Source organism: Bufo bufo, chromosome 5, assembly GCF_905171765.1.
Source record: "Bufo bufo chromosome 5, aBufBuf1.1, whole genome shotgun sequence".
NCBI lineage: Eukaryota > Metazoa > Chordata > Amphibia > Anura > Bufonidae > Bufo > Bufo bufo.
This window is the reverse complement of record NC_053393.1, coordinates 84,219,284-84,244,094: the sequence shown is the minus strand read 5'-3', so window position 1 is coordinate 84,244,094 and position 24,811 is coordinate 84,219,284. Positions and strand designations below refer to the sequence as shown.

Genomic DNA, 24,811 nt, shown 5'->3' with positions numbered 1-24,811 from the left:
AAGTTGGCATTTGACCAAGATATTTTTCTCACCCAGCATGGGTATATGTAAAATGACACCCCAAAACACATTCCCCAACTTCTCCTGAGTACGGCGATACCAGATGTGTGACACTTTTTTGCAGCCTAGATGCGCAAAGGTGCCCAAATTCCTTTTAGGAGGGCATTTTTAGACATTTGGATACCAGACTTCTTCTCACGCTTTGGGGCCCCTAGAATGCCAGAGCAGTATAAATACCCCACATGTGACCCCATTTTGGAAAGAAGACACCCCAAGGTATTCAATGAGGGGCATGGCGAGTTCATAGAAATTTTTTTTTTTTTGGCACAAGTTAGTGGAAATTGATATTTTTAATTTTTTTCTCACAAAGTCTCCCGTTCCGCTATCTTGGGACAAAAATTTCAATCTTTCATGGACTCAATATGCCCCTCACGGAATACCTGGGGGTGTCTTCTTCCGAAATGGGGTCACATGTGGGGTATTTATACTGCCCTGGCATTCTAGGGGCCCTAAAGCGTGAGAAGAAGTCTGGAATATAAATGTCTAAAAAATTTTACGCATTTGGATTCCGTGAGGGGTATGGTGAGTTCATGTGAGATTTTATTTTTTGACACAAGTTAGTGGAATATGAGACTTTGTAAGAAAAAAAAAAAAAATTCTGCTAACTTGGGCCAAAAAAATATCTGAATGGAGCCTTACAGAGGGGTGATCAATGACAGGGGGGTGATCAATGACAGGGGGGGTTGATCAATGACAGGGGGGTTGATCAATGACAGGGGGGTTGATCAGGGAGTCTATATGGGGTGATCACCACAGTCATTGATCACGCCCCTGTAAGGCTTCATTCAGACGTCCGGATGCGTTTTGCGGATCCGATCCATCTATCAGTGCATCCGTAAAAATCATGCGGACATCTGAATGGAGCTTTACAGGGGGGTAATCAATGACAGGGGGGGTGATCAGGGAGTCTATATGGGGTGATCACCACAGTCATTGATCACTCCCCTGTAAGGCTTCATTCAGACGTCCGGATGCGTTTTGCGGATCCGATCCATCTATCAGTGCATCCGTAAAAATCATGCGGACATCTGAATGGAGCTTTACAGGGGGGTAATCAATGACAGGGGGGTAATCAATGACAGGGGGGTGATCAGGGAGTCTATATGGGGTGATAACCACAGTCATTGATCATGCCCCTGTAAGGCTTCATTCAGACGTCCGGATGCGTTTTGCGGATCGGATCCATCTATCAGTGCATCCGTAAAAATCATGCGGACATCTGAATGGAGCTTTACAGGGGGGTGATCAATGACAGGGGGGTGATCAGGGAGTCTATATGGGGTGATCACCACAGTCATTGATCATGCCCCTGTAAGGCTTCATTCAGACGTCCGGATGCGTTTTGCGGATCGGATCCATCTATCAGTGCATCCGTAAAAATCATGCGGACATCTGAATGGAGCTTTACAGGGGGGTGATCAGGGAGTCTATATGGGGTGATCACCACAGTCATTGATCATGCCCCTGTAAGGCTTCATTCAGACGTCCGGATGCGTTTTGCGGATCGGATCCATCTATCAGTGCATCCGTAAAAATCATGCGGACATCTGAATGGAGCTTTACAGGGGGGTGATCAGGGAGTCTATATGGGGTGATCACCACAGTCATTGATCACGCCCCTGTAAGGCTTCATTCAGACGTCCGGATGCGTTTTGCGGATCCGATCTATCCATCAGTGGATCCGTAAAAATCATGCGGACGTCTGAATGGAGCTTTACAGGGGGTTGATCAATGACAGGGGTGTAATCAATGACAGGGGGGGTGATCAGGGAGTCTATATGGGGTGATGACCACAGTCATTGATCACGCCCCTGTAAGGCTTCATTCAGACGTCCGGATGCGTTTTGCGGATCCGATCCATCTATCAGTGGATCCGTAAAAATCATGCGGACATCTGAATGGAGCTTTACAGGGGGGTAATCAATGACAGGGGGGTGATCAGGGAGTCTATATGGGGTGATCAGGGGTGATCAGGGGCTAATAAGGGGTTAATAAGTGACGGGGGGGGGGTGTAGTGTAGTGTAGTGGTGCTTGGTGGGACTTTACTGAGCTACCTGTGTCCTCTGGTGGTCGATCCAAACAAATGGGACCACCAGAGGACCAGGTAGCAGGTATATTAGACGCTGTTATCAAAACAGCGTCTAATATACCTGTTAGGGGTTAAAAAAAACACATCTCCAGCCTGCCAGCGAACGATCGCCGCTGGCAGGCTGGAGATCAACTCTCTTACCTTCCGTTCCTGTGAGCGCGCGCGCCTGTGTGCGCGCGTTCACAGGAAATCTCGCCCATCGCGAGATGACGCATATATGCGTGACTCTGCGCAGGGCTGCCACCTCCGGAACGCGATCCTGCGTTAGGCGGTCCGGAGGTGGTTAAGGCCCCTTTTAGAGTCTCATCTCGGAACTGAGCAGTCCCAAAGTTTCCCCGAGACACCGCTAAGTCGGGGACAGTCTCCTCAAGGGCAGACTCTTCCTCATTCTCACCTACCATGGCCGAGAACGGAAAGTCAGGGACCATCTCAGGGTAAAGGGGCACGGGGCTGTCTGCAGCACCAGGGCGTTGCTGCGGTACTGCCTTGGCCCACAGGTCCCAGAACACAGGACAGTCTCGGCCAATGATCATCTCATGCATCAACCCCTGCACTACCCCTACCTGGTGGTATACCGTACACTCTTCTGTTTTTAAGGTCACCTAGGCTATTGGGTAGACCTTGGTATCACCATGAATGCAGGTGACTCCCAAGGTCTTTCCAGGAACCAACTTATGAGGAATACGGGCCGTTAGGAGCGTGACCAGGCTCCCCGAGTCCAGAAGTCCCTTTGTGGGGTTGCCATTCACATTAATTGTACAAAAAGGGAGTCTTCCCTCAACATTAGGAACCGCACTACAGGCAAACAATGAAGTTCGTCTCCCCACAGAACAGTCCATTTGTTCTGGGCTGATGGGACATTGGGCTGCCATATGTCCCAGGCCACGGCACCTCCAGCAGATGACCTCTCTTAAGGATGGCCGTGGCGTTGGTTCTGATAGACTCTTGGCCTCATAACATCCACCCCGGGGGGTTCTAGTCCCTTTTTCTGCACTTTAGTGTCAACCCGTGCTTTCCAGTAGGGGGAGTTCAAGGATCCTGAGGCAGCTATGGTTGGCTCTACGGCATAGTACCTCTCTACCAAGCCTATTAAGTCATCTGCAGTCTGCGGATTTCCTTGTGCAACCCAGCACTGTACCGGCTTAGAGAGAGAATGCAGGAATCGGTTCATTACAACCCGCTCCACCATTTTGGCTGGGGAACAGACATCCGGCTGTTGCCATTTTTGGATGAGGTGCAGTAGATCAAACATTTGGGACCTGGGAGGCTTGCCTCTCTGAAACCCCCACTGGTGCACCCTCTGAGCTCGGACGGTGATGGTTACCCCTAGACGTGCCAAGATTTCTGCCTTTAGTCTGGAGTATTCCCGTGCATCCTGCAACGATAAGTCATAATACGCCTTCTGGGTTTGCCTGAGAGGAAGGGGGCCAGCACCTCGGCTCATTGCTCAGCTGGTAGTCTCTCACACTCAGCGACCCGCTCAAAGACGATGAGGAAGGCTTCTACGTCATCCTTTGCGGTCATTTTTTGTAAGGCAGATTGCACGTTTTTTCTTCAGCCCACATTCTGTTCAGCCACTTACCCCGCTGGTTGTGCTGCCACCCTCTCCCTTAGGGTTGCAATTTGCTCCGCCAGTAGGCGGTTTGTCTCCTGCTGATGTGCATTAGCCTGCCGTTGTTGCTCCAATGGCTGTTGCTGCTGTAGATTGCTCTGCACCATCTGCTTGATAAGATCCTCTATTTTCATTGACTCTTGTTGAAGCTCCGCTGCTGCTTTAACCCAGGACATCAATTGAAAAACTTCCTTTCAGCAAAAAAAATCCATTCAGTAATTTAGGCTACTGGCCTTTTAAGAGTCCAACCAGAGGAAAAAAAAAACTGCTTCTGACATTTAACTGCTTCAAGCAATCCTGGGTGTGCCCGCATCCGACACCAATTGTAGGGATTTCCCAAACGGCAGCCTTCAGATAAATACACAGTAGCCTTTTAGTGGTGGAAATCAAAGTAATAAATGTCTTTTATTGTTGGCACACCACAATTCAACAGGCGGTAGTGATCAGCTTACTTCAGCTGACACTTAAAGAAAAACAATTTAGTCTTGAATCTGAACAATCACATAGAAAGTTTTAGGGCACAGTACCGTACTCCCCACGGAGTGGATGGGAACCTTGCTTTGTCCTTTGTCTCTCGGCAGAGACCCTCTGGTTTTCACTTGGCTCCAAAAACACACAGCTACACAGAGCTCCACTATCAGCCAGGTAATCCTCACCCCTGACCCTGCTGGCTGACTTTTTGTAAGCCGTCAAAACCCGGCCTGGACCATGGGGAACAGCCACCCACCCTGCACTTTGGCTGCTCCCAGTAAGAGCCGGCCCGGATTAGCTTTTCACAGCTATGCTAACTATCAAAGTGTCCATCAGCAACTGCTGCGGACATATGCACTACTGGCTCCTACTTCACAGAGGCCAGGAACCTCGATGACACATATCTTCCATCTATGATGGTCCATTGTGCCTTTCTAATATATATATATATATATATATATAAATTCTCTTAAATTTTTCCCACCACATTCTCTGTCAGAGATGAGTGAATATCTTGAAATTAGTTTTGGGTCTAATTCACACAAATCAGTCATCAGATTTGATTTGGGTATGATTTAATTTGACTCGAACTGAAATTGCTCCAATTGCCCTGTAAGTTGCGTATGACATTATGAGATCTCCTAAACGGGTTGTCTCACTTCACTAAATGGCATTTATTATGTAGACAAAGTTCATACAAAGCACTTACTAATGTATTGTGATTGTCCAAATTGCCTCCTTTGCTGGCTGGATTCATTTTTTATATCACATTATACACTGCTCGTTTCCAAGGGTTATGACCAGTCTGTAATCCAGCAGCGGTGGTCTTGCATGCACACTACAGGAAAAAGCACCGCCTCTCTGGTGTCCAGGCGCACATGTGCAGCAGCTTCCTTCCTGGCCACCACTGCAGCGATGGCCATAACCCCTGGATATGAGCAATGTATAATGTGATGGAGAAAATATAAAGCCAGCAAATGAGGCAATATGGACAGTCACAATAAGAGATTAGCAAACTTTTCAACAATTCGATTCGGACACTTTGCCGAATTTCTCCAATAAATTTTGGTTTGTTACGAATTAAATTAGTCACAAAATCTATTTGTGATACCTAATCTGAGAGTAGGCTTGGCTCCTGAATTTGGCTCACAAGAACTGATGGAAATAACTGACCAAATAACTGAAGTGTGAACTCAGCCTTACAGGTCAATGTTAGCATCAGGTCAAATCTATCGGCATGGACTGAACCATGCAGTGGCCCAAGATTCAAGTAGTGGCCCTGTGACAGAATAGGGAGGATTTCAGCAGTAAGGTTGTGTTGATGTCGCTGTTTATTTTTCCCTGCTTTTGATCCGTCAGAAGAACAGCCAAAAAAAAGCGGATCCTGTATTTTGAACATCCTACTCAATATGGTTAGTATTTGGTTTGCATTTGATCAGTATTTATAAATCAAAAACAGGATTGGGTCCAAAAGAGAGAGAAAATGTGATGGAAATATGTGCGGCCTCATGCTTAAGTTTCATGTGTTTTGTCCATTTGCATCTGAAATTGGTTTTATTCAGATGGAAAAGAAGTCCTGCATGCCGGACTTTAATGGCCTTTATTGTGCGGTCAGTATTTTGTCAATTTTTGGTATGAGTAGTTCATCAACACTTGCAAGGCAAACAGGAGTGGGTCCAAAACAAAAATAAGATGTGATGGAAATATTTGCATGTCTTCTGTGTTTTGGACCCACTCCTGCTTTTGGCTTGCAAATCATGATCAAATCCTGATGCAAAATACTGACTGTGTTTTCTGTTCTTTTGACGGATCAGAACAACAGAAAAATAAATGGTGAACAGTAAATGGTCAGGGACACTAGTGGCCCCGAAACAGACTGGTGAGGGTTGCAACAGTGTGAAGAGTCACAATAGTGGCCCCATAACAGAGTGGTGAGGATGGAAACAGCTTGAAGAGTCACAATAGTGGCCCCAGAATAGAGTGTGTGTGTGTGTGTGTGTGTGCAACAGCAGTGGCAGTAACAGCACAAGATGGTGACATATCACAGTAGAAGGAGTTGGCAGTAGAGGCAACAGGCATGTGGCATGAGGAGGGTGGCAGCATCAGAACAGTGTCAGCAGCACGCGGGCAGAAGTAACAGGCCATTTGTCACAATGTTCTGGTGTGGCAGCACACTATATTCAGATCATTACAGCCAGAATTATATAGTCTGTTGCATTAGGCACCGGTGTCTGTAAATCCTGGTTGATCCAGGCCTGATTCATCTTTATAACGGTTAGTCTCTCAACATTTTGTGTTGAAAGGTGAGTTCTCTTTGGGGTAACTATGCCATCTGCCACACTAAACACTATCACTCCCGGCCAGTAGTGTGGCATCAGAGAAAGCTTGCCAAGGGCAAACTTGGCCAGTTGTGGCCACAATTCAAGTTTGGCTGCCCAGTAGTCCATGGGGTCTGGGTGCAGTCCAAGTATGCCACCACCTGTTGGTTCAGGTTCTGCTGCTGCTGGATGGTTTCTTCAATAGGCGGCTGAAGAAAACTGCTCTTCAGAGATTCAAGGCTTAAGTTGCTTCTGATGGAGCTGGTGCTGCTCCTAGGGGACAGTAGTCATGGCAGTGGAGTGTGCGCTCAGAGAGTGTCCCCAGTTTAACCTTCGTGAGGATGGGCGATGGCGCACATAGGCAGCGATCAACTGACTAAAAGGATGTCTCGATAGTAGTTGAGTTTTTATCCCTCTCAGAAGGTGTAAAAAAGGCCCCCATTTTGAAGCAGTAGTGAGGGTCTAACATTATGGAGAGCCAGTAGTCATCCTTCTGCCAAATGGTGATAATGCATCTGGCCATTTGTGCAAGGGACTCCCTGCCTCCATCTCCACTGCATACTGCCATGGTCTGTTGGGGTCATCTGCATCATCTTTGTCATTGCCCCCTAGCTCCTCATGCTCCTCCTGCATCTCTCCTTTCACTTGGGCAGATAAACCACCTAGTTCTGTATAGAAGTCCTGGACGTTTATGTCCTCCTCCTCATCCTCATCCTCCTCCTCCTCCTCAGCCAGTTTAGCCTTCACAGGGCTCAAGGGACCATGAGATGTAGACGCCACGTCTTCTGTCCCCTCGCCAGTCAGATTTATCAGCATTCCCTCCAAGGCATGGAGTGGAATGACATTATTCATCCCGTAGTCCTGGCGACTGACAAATAAAGTGGCCTCCTCAAAGGGCCTGAGCAAACGGCAGGTGTCATGCATGAGCTGCCACTGTCTAATGTCGAAGGTACAACGGGGTGTAGTCCTGTACATCTGCATTATCAAGAAATTGGTCACAGGTTTTCTCTGCTCGTACAGTCGGTCTAACATGTGGAGCATAGAGTTCCAATGTGTGGAAACATCTCACATGAGGCGATGTAGGGGAACACCATTCTGCCTTTGCAGGTCAAGGAGGGTGTGTTTTGCACAGTATGAGTGGCTGAAGTGCACGCACAGTTTCATTGACATTTGCAAGATGTCTTGCAGTTGGGTGGAAGACCTCAGGGATCGGGATCAGATTGAAGAAGTGCGCCATGCAAGACACATGAGTCAGCCCTCCCTGATGGAGTACAGACAGAATGTTTTTCCTGTTATTGGTGACCATGGTTCCTATCTCCAGTTGGCGAGGAGACAGCCAGGATTCAATTTCTTGGTTGATGACTCAGAGCAGTTCCTCACTGGTGTGAGTCCATTTGCCCAGGCTGACCAGGTGCAGAACCGTGTGACAACGCCATGCTTTGCATAGGTGGTATGCTGGAGGACCACTCAGAACTGTGCCTACAGTGGAGACCGAAGACAAGATGGAGGATGAGGAGGCAGAGGAGGACATTGGTGCAGAAATCCCACGATTACAATGCAGAGGCGTCATTGCCATCACCTGGCCAAGTTACTGGTGTGCCTGGGCCAGAACCACACATCACTGCTGGCATGAACTGTACCAGACACTGACCCGCTAAAGGCCTGCTCCACCTTCTGCTTAACATACGTTTGCAGGGCTGGTACAGCTTTTTTAGAGACGTAATATTGGCTTAGGACTCTCCACCTTGGGTGGGAAAAAGCCAGAAGTTCTCTGAAAGGTGCAGAGTCAATGACTTGGAACGGGAAGGACTGTTGTACCAGCAACTTGGCCAGATGTACGTTCAGCTTCTGCACTGTTGGATGAGTGTAAGTCTACGTATAACAGAACCAATTAAGTATAAATGGCGCAGCAGGTGAACTAGATAAACATGCCTATAAATTAAACCGCCTGTTGAAGCTACATCTGATGCACAGTAAGTCTATGTATAATAGAACATATCAAGGATAAATAGCGCCGCAGGTGAACTAAATAAACGTGCCTATATATTGGATCGCCTGTTGACGCTGAGTCTGATGCACAGTAAGTCTACGTATAACAGAACAGATTAAGTATAAATGGCGCAGCAGGTGAACTAGATAAACATGCCTATATGTTAGACTGTCTGTTGACTCTGAGTCTGATGCACAGTAAGTCTTTGTATAACAGAACAGATTAAGTATGAATGGTGCAGAAGGTAAACCAGATAAACGCACGTATATATTATAAGACTGCCTGTTGACGCTGAGTCTGATGCACAGTAAGTCTATGTATAACAGAACAGATTAAGTATGAATGGAGCAGCAGGTGAACTAGATAAATGTGCCTATATATTAAACTGTCTGTTGACAATGAGTCTGATGCACAGAAAGTTGAACAAGATGCACAGGACGATTACACTAAACCTGGCGCAGTTGAACTAGATAAACGTGCCTTTATATTAGACCACCTGTTGATGCTGATTCTGATGCGCAAGACGATTACACTAAACCTGCCCTGTCCATGCCCTGTCCCAGCACTCTCTCTATCCAATATTCTACAATAAAAAGATTAGTGAAACACTGTCCCTAGCACTTGCCTTGGCAGATTAACCCTTTCTATGCTGTGGTCAGCACTGACCGCACCATTGGAAGTATTTACGGCATATGAGGGAGCCCATCGTGTCCCCGCGCTGCTGTGGCGGGGACCTGATGGGTGAGAAGGCAGCCCGATGCCTTGCAGAGGCTGCCCAATGCCTTGCAAGGCATCAGGACCTGTCTTTTATGGGGGCCGAGGAGATCCAGCCCCAGGTTGGGTCTCCTAGGCAACCTGTTAGTGTATTAGGCTGGGTTCACACGGGCGTTGCGGGTGCGTTGCGAAAAAAGATGTGGGTGCGTTGCGGGAACATGTGCAATTTTTCCCCGCGAGTGCAAAGCGTTTTAATGCGTTTGCATGCACGTGAGAAAAATCGGCATGTGTGGTACCCAGACCCGAACCCGGACTTCTTCACAGAAGTTCGGGTTTGGGTTCAGTACTCTGTAAATTTTATTATTTTCCCTTATAACATGGTTATAAGGGAAAATAATAGCATTCTTTAATACAGAATGCTTAGTAAAAGGTCAATTGAGGGTCAAAAAATAAATAAAAATTAACTCACCTCCTCCAATTGATCGCGTAGCTGCCGGTCTCCTGTTCTTTCTTCAGGACCTGTCAAAGGACCTGTGGTGACGTCACTGAGATCATCACATGGTCCGTCACCATGGTGATGGATCTCATGTGATGAGCACAGTGATGTCACCACAGGTCCTTTGACAGGTCCTGAAGAAAGAACAGGAGACCGGCAGCTACGTGATCAATTGGAGGAGGTGAGTTAATTTTTATTTATTTTTTTGACCCTCAATTGACCTTTTACTAAGCATTCTGTATTAAAGAATGCTATTATTTTCCCTTATAACCATGTTATAAGGGAAAATAATACAGTGAATAGACTTTCATCCTAGCAACCATGCATGAAAATCGCACCGCATCTGCACTTGCTTGCGGATGCTTGCGATTTTCACGCAGCCCCATTCACTTCTATGGGGACTGTTTTGCTAGAAAAACGCACAATATAAAGCATGCTGCGATTTTCACGCAACGCACAAGTGATGCGTGAAAATCACCGCTCATAGCGCCATAGAAATGAATGGGTCCGGATTCAGTGCGGGTGCAATGCGTTCACCTCACGCATTGCAACCGCGCGGAAATCTCACCTGTGTGAAAGGGGCCTTACTCAGGCAATACATTAACAGGCAATGCATTACAATACAGATGTATTGTAATGCATTGCAGATGGGATCTGACACCCCCAAAGTTGAAGTTCAATAGTGGGACAGTAATAAAGTTTTTTTTAAGTAAAAAAGAAAAAAAACTTCCCTTTCCCCTGATTTTATAATAAAAAATAGAAAAAACAAACATATTAGTTATAGCCGAATCCACAACCACCGGCTCTATAAATATATCACATGATCCAACCCGTCCGATAAATACCGTAAAAAAAAAAAAAACTTGCATCACAAAAAGTGCAACATCAAGCGATCAAAAAGGCGTATGCCCCCAAAATGGTACCAATAAAACCGTCACCTCATCCCGCAAAAAATAAGCCCCTACATGAGACAATCGCCCCAAAAATTTAAAACTATAGCTCTCAGACTATGGAGACACTAAAACATGATTTTTTTTTGTTTAAAAAATGCTGTTATTGTGTTAAAGTGAATAAATAAAAAAAAGTTGACATATTAGGTATCGCTGCGTCCATAACAACCAGCTCTATAAAAATATCACATGACATAACCCCTCAGGTGAACTTCGTAAAAAAATAAAAACTGTGCCAAAAAAGCTATTTTTTGTCACCTAACATTACAAAAAGTGCAACACCAAGCGATCAAAAAGGTGTATGCCACCCCAAATAGTACCAATCAAACTGTCACCTCATCCCGTAAAAAACCCTTCTTAAGACAATCGGCTAACAAATAAAAAAACTATGGCTCTCAGACTATAAAAACACTAAAACGTAACTTCTTGGGTTTAAAAAATGCTATTACTATGTAAAAATTAAAAAAATAAGAAAAAGTATACATATTAGGTATTTCCACGTCCATAACGACCTGCTCTATAAAAATATCACATGACCTAATCCCTCAGGTGAACGCTGTAAAAATAAATAAATAAAAACTGTGCCAAAACACCAATGAATGATCAAAAAATCATATGTACCCAAAAATTGTACCAATAAAAATGTCAACTCTTCCTGCAAAAAACGAGCCCCTGCACAAGATTATCAGCAGAAAAATAAAAAAAGTTCAGAAAATGGAGACACAAAAACATAATTTTTTTTCAAAAATGTTTATTATCTGAAACTGGAACAAACAAAGAAGTAGATATATTTGATATAATCGCATCCATAACAACTTGCTCTATAAAAATAGCACATGTTCTAACATGCCAGATGAACATTGTAAAAAACAAAAAATGAAAACTGTGCCAGGACAGCCATTTTTTGGTTAAAAAATTGCCTAGTAATTTGATTTTTATTAGATTATATTATCACATGGGTTTTAACATAATTTGCTATTCGAAATTAGTGACTTTTAAAAATACCTTTATTTAGTTATAGTGCGGGTATAGGTATGCATATACCAACAGAGTGTACTACAATTTCAAAAGGATTATATATAAATTTCTTTTGACAGGGGAGTAGTGACCCCTAGCTAAAACGTATGTTAGTGACACAAAAACTATCAGTAAACTACGGCGGTTCGAGGATCAAAACAAAAATTAGTACATGGTCTGAGGAGAAAAGGGCAGGGCAGACAAGATGCTAACCCTAAAGGCCCTAAAACCTGCTCAGCCCAGGGTAACCCCCTGATGGTGGAGGTTCCCTGTCCCCGAACCTAAAACTGTCAAGTCCCTAGGTTGACCCTAACCGGGGAAAGGTAATAGATATACAGTAACGGTATCAAAAAGAATATACCGGAGGGAAAAAGGTGGTTCAGATAGCCAGGGTCGCCACCTGTCCTCTCCGAAATTCAAACAATACATATAATGAATACAAAAAGTGAGTGGAAGGGGGTCCAGATATTCGGGGGATCACCATTCCTCACCAGTAAACAGTACGCACATTTTAAAATATACACATCTTATAACTCAGACCTCAACGCGTTTCACCTGTATAGAATCAGGCTCATCAGGAGGTAGATAGAAATTTGGACAAACGTCCGGCAATGATATAGATGTGACCAATGATGCGAAACCATTTTTTGGTTACTTTGCTTCACAAAAACGTAATATGGAGTGATTAAAAATCATATGTACCCCAAATAATACCAAATCTGTCACCTTATCCCGTAGTTTCCAAATTGAGTTACTTTTTGGAAGTTTTTACTGCAAGGGTGCATCAGGGGGCTTCAAATAGGACATGGTGTCTAAAAACCAGTCCAGCAAAATCTGCCTTCCAAAAACCATACGGCGCTCCTTTCCTTCTGCGCCCTGCCGTGTGCCCTTACATCAGTTTACGACCACATTACAACATTTTCTTAATTATTGCATTGTACTCATTTTGAGCTAAAAATCTTTTTTTTTCAATTGGTCTTTATAAAAGAAAAATATGGAATCTTTTTTTCTGTACAGAGCTGAGATGCTGTAGTAGCAGCCTCTGGATTTTCTCTCTTTTCCGCATTATGAACACAGAATATTTCTTTTTTGGTGGCAGATGCCTTCTTCTCTGTCTTCTGACCTGTAAAATGGTGGCTGCCATTTTGAGTGATTTGTCTAATATGAACCACAAAATGTTTTGGATTTGCTACAATACAAATTTTTTGGGAACATTCATAATTAATTTGACTTGCCTAGAATTGTTTGGGGATGATTTATCATGATGTGATTTTTTAAAGAAAGTTTTGTAGGAGTCTGCCTTGTTTTAATTTGGGCCAAAGTTATGGAATGTTACTTTTGTTAAATTTGGTGCATCTTTAAGTCTAGCAGTTCTGTCTTGACATGTTATTCCACTTTCTATGCCACCTCTTCAGGTTAATTTCACACAAGCGTATTCAGCCTGGGAAATTCATTCTGTGTGAAAGCAGTATTTCATGGAGTGAGTTTCCCAGGATGAATATGCTTGTGTCAAACTGGCCCTTACTGGGGTAAGAGTGCAACAATTTTCCAACTTTATAAAAAGTCACAGTTCATTAATCTGGCTTAAAGGGATTGTCTCATCTGAGACATTGATGACATATTGCTAGGATATGCCACCAATGTCAGATAAGTCCGGGTCCCACCACTGGCACCTGCATTAATCTCTAGAATGGGACCCCCAAAGAGAAAAAGATCGAACCACGCAAGCACGGTCACCCTCCATTTACTTTTATGGGAGATCTGAAAATTGCCTAGTGCTGGCTTTGCTTTTTCTGACGGTCCCCTAGAGGTGCATGGAGAGGTGGCCGTGCACGTGCAGTGCGCTCTCCATTCACTTCTATGGGACTTCCGAAAATAGCTGAGCACGATCATTCAGTTATTTTCTGAATTGCCAAAGAAGTGAATGGAGCGAATGCTGCTGTGCATGCCAAGTGCCCTCTCATTCACTTTGGGGGCCCTATTGTAGACATTGCAACATGGCACCAATGTCTCAGATGACACAACCCCTTTAAATAGACTTAACAGGATAATGTACATCCACTTTCCCACCAACTTTTCAAAACTGGAGTTAGTTTTGTAAATATGCAAGCTGTCACAAATAAGTCTGAAAAGCTGCAAAACACACATTTTATGACTTTTTGAAGCCAAAAATCTGCGGGGAGGGATAAATTCCCCACAAGGTCTCTGACAACTGTACGTCTGTAAGCAGTAGTGCAATTTTAGGGTAAGGCCAAACAGTGTGGCTACAGCCCATGGCCACATGAAAAATCTGTTGCACCGTTTGGGCCTATCCTTAGGTGTGAGTCCTGTAATATCAAACTATCATATCTCAGTCTAGTAATAAGATCTTAAAAATGTTTTCCAAATATTTAGTGCACTATGAAGGGCCCATTTTCATTTATATCTGGTAGATCACAAGATAACTTGGCCTATGAATTAGTAAAACATCTCCTTAACCCAACAGAGCAAAGATACTGCGTGTAGTAAACATGCATGAAGAATATAGCACGGAGACTGAAGACAAGTATTCGGTAAGGATTTGATTAATCATGCTCAAAACTATAGTTAGGTGGCTTGCATGGGGCTAAAGATCAGTTGCAGATATTTAGGATGAAACTGCTAAGACCCCTCTGATCATGAAAATTAAGGGGTTTTAGAATATTGGCCAAACTTGACCACATTTCCCCATACACGGGGTCTGTGTCCTGCAACGCAACATATCTAGAGGTGCCAAATCGCTAGGATATGCCACCAATCTGAAATAGGTACAGGTCCTACCTCTGGGACCTGCACCTCTCTCTAGAATAAAGCCTCAAAGTGAACAAGAGCACACCACTCATGCATGTCCGCCCTTCATGCATTTTTATGGGAGTTCCAAAAATAGCTGGACTATTACCCGCAGTCCCATAGAAGTGAAAGGAGCTGTGGCTGCACTGGACTGGTGCCCTCTCCATCCGTTTCTATGGGACTTCCGAAAATAGCGGAGCACACTTGCTCAGCTGTTTTTAGAACCCCCATAGAATTGAATGGAGAGCACGTCATGCATGCACCGTGCGCTCTTGTTCACTTTGGGGGCCCCGTTCTAGAGATAGGTGCGGGTCCTACAGGTGGAACCCACACCTATCTGAAATTGATGGTATATTCTAGAGATATGCCACCAATATATGAGGTGACACAACCCCGTTAAGTGAATGGGCTAAGCTACAATATTGGATACGGCACATGGAACAGTGTGACACCTTAGGAATCACGATGATCCCTACATTCTTTCAGATAACGGGTAGGGAGGCCCAGTGGTTTGACCATACCTTACTAGCATTTGAATATTCAATTATGGGGAATTCTGAAATTTTGCCCCTGATCTGCCATGGCTTGACTACAGAACCTACTAGAAACACTCATTTTGGGTCACATACATTGCATAAGTTTTGCGCATTTTAGGTCGACTTCTTGGGACAAGCCTGTTGCATATGACATATCCTATAGATGTATAATCAAAATTCAGGCCAATACAATTTTTTATATTTACTGCGCCTAACAGTGGGATGTAAGGGTAATATTGTTTAGAATACAGTGTATGATTAGGTTATCATATTCAGCTATCATTTGAGATGCAAGTGAATAATTATTAATCACTTATGAGGAAACATTTCATATTATATACAATGATAGGCAAACATTTACCAATGTCTCTATAGAATGAGAGAAGTCCCCTAAAAACATGGAGAGAACAAACTCACTCTGAGAACGAACAAACTGGTGGGCAAATTAGGACCCCTGGCCCCACTAATACAGGGACTTCATTGTAAACAGGATGGACAGATGGAAATATGACAGAAACTGAAGGACCTGGTATAACAGGGTCGTCCATTCATTTCCCCAGCAGCAGTTTGTGCAGTTCGCCAACAGGACATATTTTTTCTGAGTTTTGACTCTTGGGACAAATATTTAAAATTTTTGGAGATGATCACAAGATTATGCTGTAAAACGCTGTCGGTTAGCCCCAACTGCACCAGGTACAGAGCTCTGATTCCCACCATAGAAGAACCATAAGGATGCACCGTCCTTTTTGGGAATGGGGAGGATAAAGTGGCATCTCATCCTAACTTTGCTTGCTAGCTGTAGTTAACTAGCTGGGTTTCTTGGTGCTCATGTAGTAAACGGAATAGGTATCCTAAAACATGGCGGCGCTAATCCTCTTGAAATGTGATTTAGGCCAGGGCTACTTGACGACATGTGTTACCCAATAGCAAGTTCCAGGATCAAAAACATTTGTGTGACTAGTCTGCAACTTGCTGTTGTGCGACTATTTTAGAGCTTTAATTTGGCTTCAAAAACACAGCCAAGTTGCAGAAAGTCACAGGCAAGTCTCATGCAATGTGGTAGATGATGGGAAAGTGGCATGATATTCGCGACCAAAAATCCAAAAATATATTCTTTGCGACTGTCGCGTTGTAATTGTGCCATGTTGTGTGCTGTATTGCAACCTCATTGACAATCATTAGATGCGATGCTGCAATGCGACAACACGATCTTTATGTTGTGCAACACTTGTCTCCATGAAGCCCCAGCCTCAGGGCCCTTTCAGACAGCCGTATGTGTTTTGCGGTCTGCAAATTGCCGGATCCACAAAAAACAGATACATGCCCATGTACGTTCCGCAAAATGTGAAACGTCCTGTGGAAGAAATTACTATTCTTGTCCGCAATTGTTGACAAGAATAGGACATGTTCTATCTTTTTTGCAGCACACGGGGTTCTGTCCGCATCTTTTCTGGCCCCTTTGAAATTAATATGCCTGCATCTGTTCTGCAAAATTGCAGAACGGATGCAGACCCATAAATACGGTTGTGTGAATGGGCCCTTAGTCTTTCTTCCAGAACTATCTGTGTATCCAGCGGAGGAACAGACTGCCAGAGTCCACTGTGCATTGCCAGATCCGCATTCACAATAATGGGATCAGGCGGTGATCCGGCCGCTTACAGCATACAGTATATGCTGGATACAGTGACCGGAACAGAGTGCCAGAGTTAGCAATGCAGATGTGAACCTGGCCTTCATTTTTCATTTCTTCTATCGTTCTTCCAGGAGGTAAAAGTTATCTCTGTTGGGGCACCACTCTTCTTTCTCAATGCCAAGAGATTCCACAAGGACGTCTTGGAGATGAACCGTAAATTTGTAACAAGAAGAGATTCCTGTATGGTGAGTGAATGTATTATTATCAAAAGTCAGTCATGGTTGCTCCTGTATCTTCTGGACCAGTGTTTCTGAACTCAAGTCTTCAAGCATCTTGATAGGTCATAATTTAAAGATACTATGGGAGATATTTATCAACGGGTATAAAGGAACTTTGGCTTAGCTGCCTAAAGCAACCGATCAGATTCCACCTTTCATTTTTCAGAACTCCTTTGCAAAATGAAAGCTGGAATTTGATTGGTTGGGCAACTAAGACAGTTTTCCTTTATACAGTTTTGATAAATCCCCTGTCTGTCTTGGAAAGCCAAATTAAAATACAGCAATCAGTAATTATTTTAAAGGATGATTTCCAATCAGTATTTTTATATCTTGCTGTGTGCCCGGAAAGGAGCATCTGCAGATAATTTGCTATGAAAAACTCAAAATTTAACATTATCAAGGATGCCCCATTGGGGTCTTGAAAATGATAATCTCTATCCATGGGCCATTCTTATCCACTGTATGTTTTAGCTTTGTTCTGTGTATAAGCACAAGCAACTAGGAAATTAATGTAAAGTGAATGTCTGTTTGCAGTACCCCATACCTGGGGGTATCTGCAATGTTTGGTTTGTAATGCAAAGTTACAGTCAGGTCCATAAATATTGGAACATCGACACAATTGTAACATTTTTGGCTCTATACACCATAACAATGGATTTGTAATGAAACAAACAAGATGTGCTTTAACTGCTCACTGCCAGCTTTAATTTGAGGGTATTTACATCCAAATCAGGTGAACGGTGTAGGAATTACAACAGTTTGCATATGTGCCTCCCACTTGTTAAGGGACCAAAAGTAATGGGACAGAATAATAATCATAAATCAAACTTTCACTTTTTAATACTTGGTTGCAAATCCTTTGCAGTCAATTACAGCCTGAAGTCTGGAACGCATAGACATCACCAGACGCTGGGTTTCATCCCTGGTGATGCTCTGCCAGGCCTCTACTGCAACTGTCTTCAGTTCCTGCTTGTTCTTGGGGCATTTTCCCTTCAGTTTTGCCTTCAGCAAGTGAAATACATGCTCAATCGGATTCAGGTCAGGTGATTGACTTGGCCATTGCATAACATTCCACTTCTTTCCCTTAAAAAACTCTTTGGTTGCTTTTGCAGTATGCTTTGGGTCATTGTCCATCTGGACTGTGAAGCGCCGTCCAATGAGTTCTGAAGCATTTAGCTGGATATGAGCAGATAATATATGATCTTGGTCTTATCTGTCCATAGGATGTTGTTCCAGAACTGTAAAGGCTTTTTTAGATGTCGTTTGGCAAACTCTAATCTGGCCTTCCTGTTTTTGAGGCTCACCAATGGTTTACATCTTGTGGTGAACCCTCTGTATTCACTCTGGTGAAGTCTTTTCTTGATTGCTGACTTTGACACACATACACCTACCTCCTGGAGAGTGTTCTTGATCTGGCCAACTGTTGTGAAGGGTGTTTTCTTCACCAGGGAAATAATCTTTGGTCATCCACCACAGTTGTTTTCCGTGGTCTTCCGGGTCTTTTTGGTGTTGCTGAGCTCTCCGGTGTGTTCCTTCTTTTTAAGAATGTTCCAAACAGTTGTTTTGGCCACGCCTAATGTTTTTGCTATCTCTCTGATGGGTTTGTTTGTTTTTTCAGCCTAATGATGGCTTGCTTCACTGATAGTGACAGCTCTTTGGATCTCATCTTGAGAGTTGACAGCAACAGATTCCAATGCAAATAGCACACTTGAAATGAACTCTGGACCTTTTCTTGCTCATTGTAATTGGATAATAAGGGAATAACACACACCTGGCTATGGAACAGCTGAGAAACAATTGTCCATTATTTTTGGTCCCTTAACAAGTGGGAGGCACATATGCAAACTGTTGTAATTCCTACACGTTCACCTGATTTTGATGTAAATACCCTCAAATTAAAGCTGACAGTCTGCAGTTAAAGCACATATTGATTGTTTCATTTCAAATCCATTGTGGTGGTGTATAGAGCCAAAATGTTAGAATTGTGTTGATGTCCAATATTTATGGACTTGACTGTATGTTATGTTTTGCCATACTGTGTAATGTTTGTACTGTACTCCAGCAGGTGGGGCATAAATGGCAATAGAGATGGGACTAACCTTGCCATTCCTCCCCTCTTGGTGGTAGTGGGCTTTTCATACTTCCTGCCAAGAGAGGGCAGAGCTAGTCTAGCAAGTGAGAAGTGAGGAAGCACGACCATCCCCCCCCACTATAGGGTCTCTGGGATCGGAGATCCAGCTCTATCTGTGAGGAATGGCTATAGATATATTTAAAGCTACAGCATTTACTGTCATTAGTGTGACCAGCGACCACAGTTGTACATACAAACCCTACTGCATATGAGGGACTATGGCTCAGACACCATCACACCCATCACCTAGATCCCATCCAGGCCAGACCAACTCATAAAAGACTGAATTTCACAGTGGACACCTACAGCCCCAATTGCCAGCTTTCAGCTGTTAGCCAGAAGTTCGGGAGAGAGACATAAGCAATATAGCATACCAGAGGTGTTATTATCAGCTACTTTGCTAGCCACCATACTTCATCATCTAGGGAAGGAAAAATTGCACTCTATACAACTACTGCTGGGTGTACTCCTATCTTACACTAAGTAAAGTGAGACTTTTATTTTTCTGGCCTAATTTCTTATATAATCTTTTCACGGCACCGATTCCCAGGGAGCAACGTCCTGAGGGAGTACACCATGACACATCATCTCATCAGGGCCACTACCACTCCCATCCTCTGCTCCGGCAACTCAGGGCTCGCTGCACCTTGAAGGGTAGAGTAAACTTCAAGTAACTAAAACCAGTAATGAGAAAAAAGATGAACAGTTACTGTAAATGGTATTGGTACATATATAGTAAAGCAAACAAGCATTGATACGATTTCCGTTTCAAGAAGAAATCTGATGTTGTTTGTTGTCTGACATTGGCAAATGGTGGGTTTCATATTGATGCAGCTTTTTCCACCATTGCCTATATATAGGAATACAATTATTGAGTTCACGTGTGGCTTTATGAAATTGCCAATAAGCGTTTTTATTTTATAAAATATCATGAAGACAAAGAGGAGAAAAAGGTTGCAGGACTTGAATGTCATAAAATGACTGTCACAGTGGATAGTGGGGGAAACCCTCCATCGCACAATACCGGCTGATATTGGGTAACAGCTAGGCTGGAATGAGAAATAAGGGATGGTAGGAGGATTCATACCCACGAACCTCGGGGTCCTACTAACCATCACGGAATCCCTGGGCAAGGCGCAGGGTAGAGACAACCTCTTCCTCCAAGAAACGGACGAACAGGAGTCTCCACCGGCTAGGCTGTAAGGAAAGGAGACCGTATGAAGCCTATGGACTAGGCAGTTAAGCGACAACCACAACACACTAACCTGCCACAGACACACCGTCAGGAACCCGTGCACAAGTGCTGATGTCCACACACCAAAAGGACACAGCACATACACACACACACATGGGAATCCAGAACACACATAGCAGCATACGGATAAATGGTTCCCCCTCCGGGAAACCACCCCACTTCCGGAGGATGCAGCATAAGTCAGGAAATGTCTAGGCAGACATGCTGGACACAACATCAACAGACTAGACATGTAACAACACACTAGACATAAATACACCCTGAATATAACCCACACCAAACAACAAAGGGTAGGATGGGAAGGAGACACCGGGATGACCTTGATGACAACTAGGATGGCCCTCACTGGACGGATGGTAAATCCAGGAACAGTAAACCACCAGCACACACCAAGACTGGAGTAAGACTGAACTTCAGGCTTCCAGCAGAAGCTAAATAAGCACCTAGCACACACATTAACCCCGTGTTCACCAGAAAGAAAAAGGAAACAACACAAAGGGAAATCGCACACACATGCCGAAACAAAACATTGCCGCAGGCAACTGCATGTGAGGCTACCGTGTCACGGCACACACAACATAGGCCGTGACACTGCCCCTGCATGCAATAACAACAACACGTTGCCGCAGGCAACAGTATCACTGCGCCAAACACAGGACGTGACAATGACCTTTTGTTTTTGTGAATTAAATATTAATTTCTACCTAGTCAGACCCATTTAAAATAGCCTTAAAATACTATGGTCCATAATAAGGTTTCAAAACCATAACCAGCTGTTGTTTTACTGAACCAAACTAAAGTCCCACCACTGTAGGCTTCAGTAGAACCATTTTGGACCCTAATTGATTATTTTGAGCTCTTTTCTGTGCCCTGTTTACTTTCCTCCTTGCTCTATCAGTGATCAGTGTAGTGCCCCAGAGCGGGCACTGCCATTCCTACACCCTGCTACTGTCTCTAATGGCTAACAAATAATGTCATCTGTATATTTGCTTCCAGGTCCTTTGATATTGTGCCTTAATAGCATTGCTATGTAACTTATATATTGTGTTTCCTGCACTGTCCCTGGTTCACCAGCAGGTGGCAGTGTGTCTTGCAGAGTATCTTTAGATAGAATGGAACTACCATTACATTCTCACCGTTTTGGGCAGAAGTGGACTAGTCCTGCTTCCTACCAAGAGGTTGCAGGAAGGTATAGTCAGGCTAGTCTAGTCTAAAGTTGATAGTGGAGGTGAGGAGTTGAGTCTTAAAGACCAAAGAGAACAGACATGGCGCATTTAGTCTCCCAAGGGAAGCAGCTTGCAAAGCACTCCAACTCCTTGCAGTTTACAGACAGAGTTTACGAGGGGTCAACAGCCAAAGGCACGCCACTCAAAGGTACCAGAACTGTCACAGACTCCAGCTACAAGACCGAAGCCACAGTCTAGCACAGCAGAGAAACAGAAAGCAAAGTATCCTAGGTTGCCTGCCAGTTTACCCCAAAACCTGCTGGAGCCAGAGAAAGACTAAATATTGTCTAGAGTCTGGACTCTTACGCACCAACTATCACTCTCCCCTTTATCGCTACGGAGCCTAACCCTGGGGAGCAATGGTATCCAGGTAGAAGCACCGTGACAAACACACAAAACTACTAAGGCCTCGTCACCACTCAGTATTCCTAAAACCCTGGGACAGGATCGGCCCTGGTGGGCAGCATGTTGCATCAGTATTACATTTTCCACCCCTGCCGTCATTCATAGTGATTGCTAACTGCGCTTCACCTCTGACTGGAGATGGGCCCCTTTAGATGCTGGGCCCCAGGGCAACTGCTATGTTTCTGAAGTCACTTCTTAAAGTTTGGCAACTATGTGTGACTGCAGTTGCCAGTGTTGAACTGTCCCACCACAGTACCTCTGTACTATCTATCTATCTATCTATCTATCTATCTATCTATCTATCTATCTATCTATCTATCTATCTATCTATCTATCTATCTATGTGTCTCCCTGTCTGTCTTTCTATCTAAAATCTAATAACTTGATTTGTATTTTAGCATACAAATGGAGCTTTACTAATGACAACACCCAAAGGATTCTACAATGGTAAGTAAATACGGAATCTCTTTTTTCAGTGAACTGATGATAGAAATCCATTGTATAGCACTGACATACCTGTAAAGTATTAGATTAGACTGCATTTTGATGTGATGATGACTACTTAGGAGACAACTAATCTTCAGGGTTGTTAATAGTTATGTTAACAGTAGTTTAAAGTTATTTGGGGAAATATGTGTTGCATTCAAAGCTAATATAAAAATTACAGAATTTATCTATCTTTATTGTTTATAGGCCATGTCAATTTTGCAACCCACAAAAAGAGAAGACAATGGGGTTCATTTATTCTTAGATAAACGGCAAGTCTTAAAAAGGGTGTGTGGCATGTGCGAGGAAGGGGGCGTTGTATGGGTAGGGAAGGGGGCGGGCTGGCTGGCCGGTCTCATTTATCATTTTCAACGCCTGTTTTAGGCATAAAAAATTATCTAAACCTATACCAGCAAGGGCGCTGGCCAGTGCCGGAACATAACTCATCAAACATCATGCACCAGCGCAAGGGGCATTAAGACCGGCGTCTAAAATGCTGGTCTTAATAAATGACCCCAAATGTTTGCACCTTTGGATGTTTTCCAGGTAACTCTCTCATGCCTTTTACAACCGTTAATGGCAATTTCACACACAACAGTAACAGGTTTAACTAAATTATACCACCATACCATTATCCAATGATGTGACCATAGAGTAACTGCAAAGTAACCCAATATAGTGACTGAATAATACTACTATACAATGAACATTAAAACCACTAATAATACCACCATGTAGTGACTGGAGAATATTACCGTACAGTGCCCACTAAGCATCATGTAGTAACAAGAAAATATTGTTATACAGTGTGTGGGGATTTACTCCGGTAGACAGGGGTGCGGGTGCAGTATAGAGGCAAATGGAGTCCAGGTAATGAAGCAAAAGAGCGTTTATTTCACACTTGCTCAAACAGAAAAGCAGAACAGTCACTTGGTGTTAGTTCACACACAAAATAACAGAGAGCTTCACCTGGCTCCTTTACTGGAATGAGTCCTGTCCTGGCCGATCGCACAGCCACATAAAGTTTTCTCACAGGATGCTGGGCGCTCGGTACGCCTTTGTCGGGGTCCAGGCTTCAGCTCCACACACTGCAAAAACCACCCAGACTCACAGTGATTTTCCTCCCCTTTCCTCCCAGCTGAGGTAGCTGCCTGGGAATATCAATCCCAGCTCCAAAACCTGGTTCTGGAACGTGGGAAGTAGGCACCCACCCAACTCTTTACCTACTCCCAGTAAGAGCCGGCCCGGATTGGCTTTGCAGCCATACTAAGTATTAAAGGTGTCAACAGCTTCTGCTGTTAACACACAAAACCCGGCTCTTAACTCACCGAGGCCAGGAACCTCGTGACACGTATCTGCCATCCATTACAGTACCCTGCACCTTACCACATACCCCCCCTTTGATCAACCCTGAGGGGGTGGACACACGAAAAACAGTGTACCTGGGAGAGGGCGTCCGCATTCCCCAGTAATCGGCCAGCTTTGTGCTCCACCATAAATTTGTAATTCTGTAGAGACAGAAACCACCAGGTGACTCGGGCATTCCTTTCTAAGGGAAACTCAGCCAAATATACAGATTCCGTAAGTACAGCAGAGAGGCCACACCCATGGAGCAGACAGAGAGGATTAACTCCTAATAGGCAAACAGGGGAGTTAACCCATAAAGAACCACAAACAGCACACAGGAACAGAACTGCAGCGAGAGCTAAGACAGAAGATCACAGCTAGAGGTAACGGCTGTGACACAGATTCCGCCCCCGGTTGTTGCGGCTCACCCTCTACTATCACCACATTTTCCCAGGCCCGAGTCACGGTGGGATCCCGGTGCTGAGCAGTACCAAAATTTTCACCAGAGACGTTGAGGTCTGCCAACTCCGGGCCTGCAACTCCTCCACGTCTTCCACCATCACATTTAGTGTGGTTGTCTCCTCCTCCTCAGAGGTGGATACCCCCACTGCGGGGCCTTCGGCCTCAGGTTCCCAGGGCTCTGGGTTCCCCCCTGAGCAGGGCCACTCTGGTGGGGCTACCACTTGCCGGCCACCGTGGACAAGGTCACCTGGGCGGTGGGATAACCTTTAAGTCCCCATGAATACATACCACCCCCACCTTTTGGCCCGTGTACTCAACGGGCAGCACCAGGGCAGCGCTAACCAGTGTCACCAGGCTCCCTGAGTCCAGCAGCACCACCGCCAAAGTATCTCCCACCTTCACTTGGCACAGGTGGCTTGTGTCTAAGGTCTCAAGGGCACCAGCTGCACACAGTCTCCTGGCATACAATGACTGCCGATAGCCATAGTTGGTGTCCATGGGTTCATCTTGACGGGGACAGTCAGCTC

The 24,811-nt window shown here is 44.4% G+C and overlaps 1 protein-coding gene across 1 annotated transcript in view; it reads left to right on the top strand.

Moving 5' to 3' along the window:
• Positions 1-24,811, top strand: part of SLC26A7 (solute carrier family 26 member 7) — a 102,409-nt gene that overhangs the window by 57,874 nt on the left and 19,724 nt on the right. Inside the window, exons 12-14 of the mRNA XM_040433260.1 lie at positions 14,203-14,269; positions 16,826-16,939; positions 22,388-22,436. Coding sequence (XP_040289194.1) covers positions 14,203-14,269; positions 16,826-16,939; positions 22,388-22,436 — 230 coding nt within the window. The remainder of the gene's footprint in view (positions 1-14,202; positions 14,270-16,825; positions 16,940-22,387; positions 22,437-24,811) is intronic.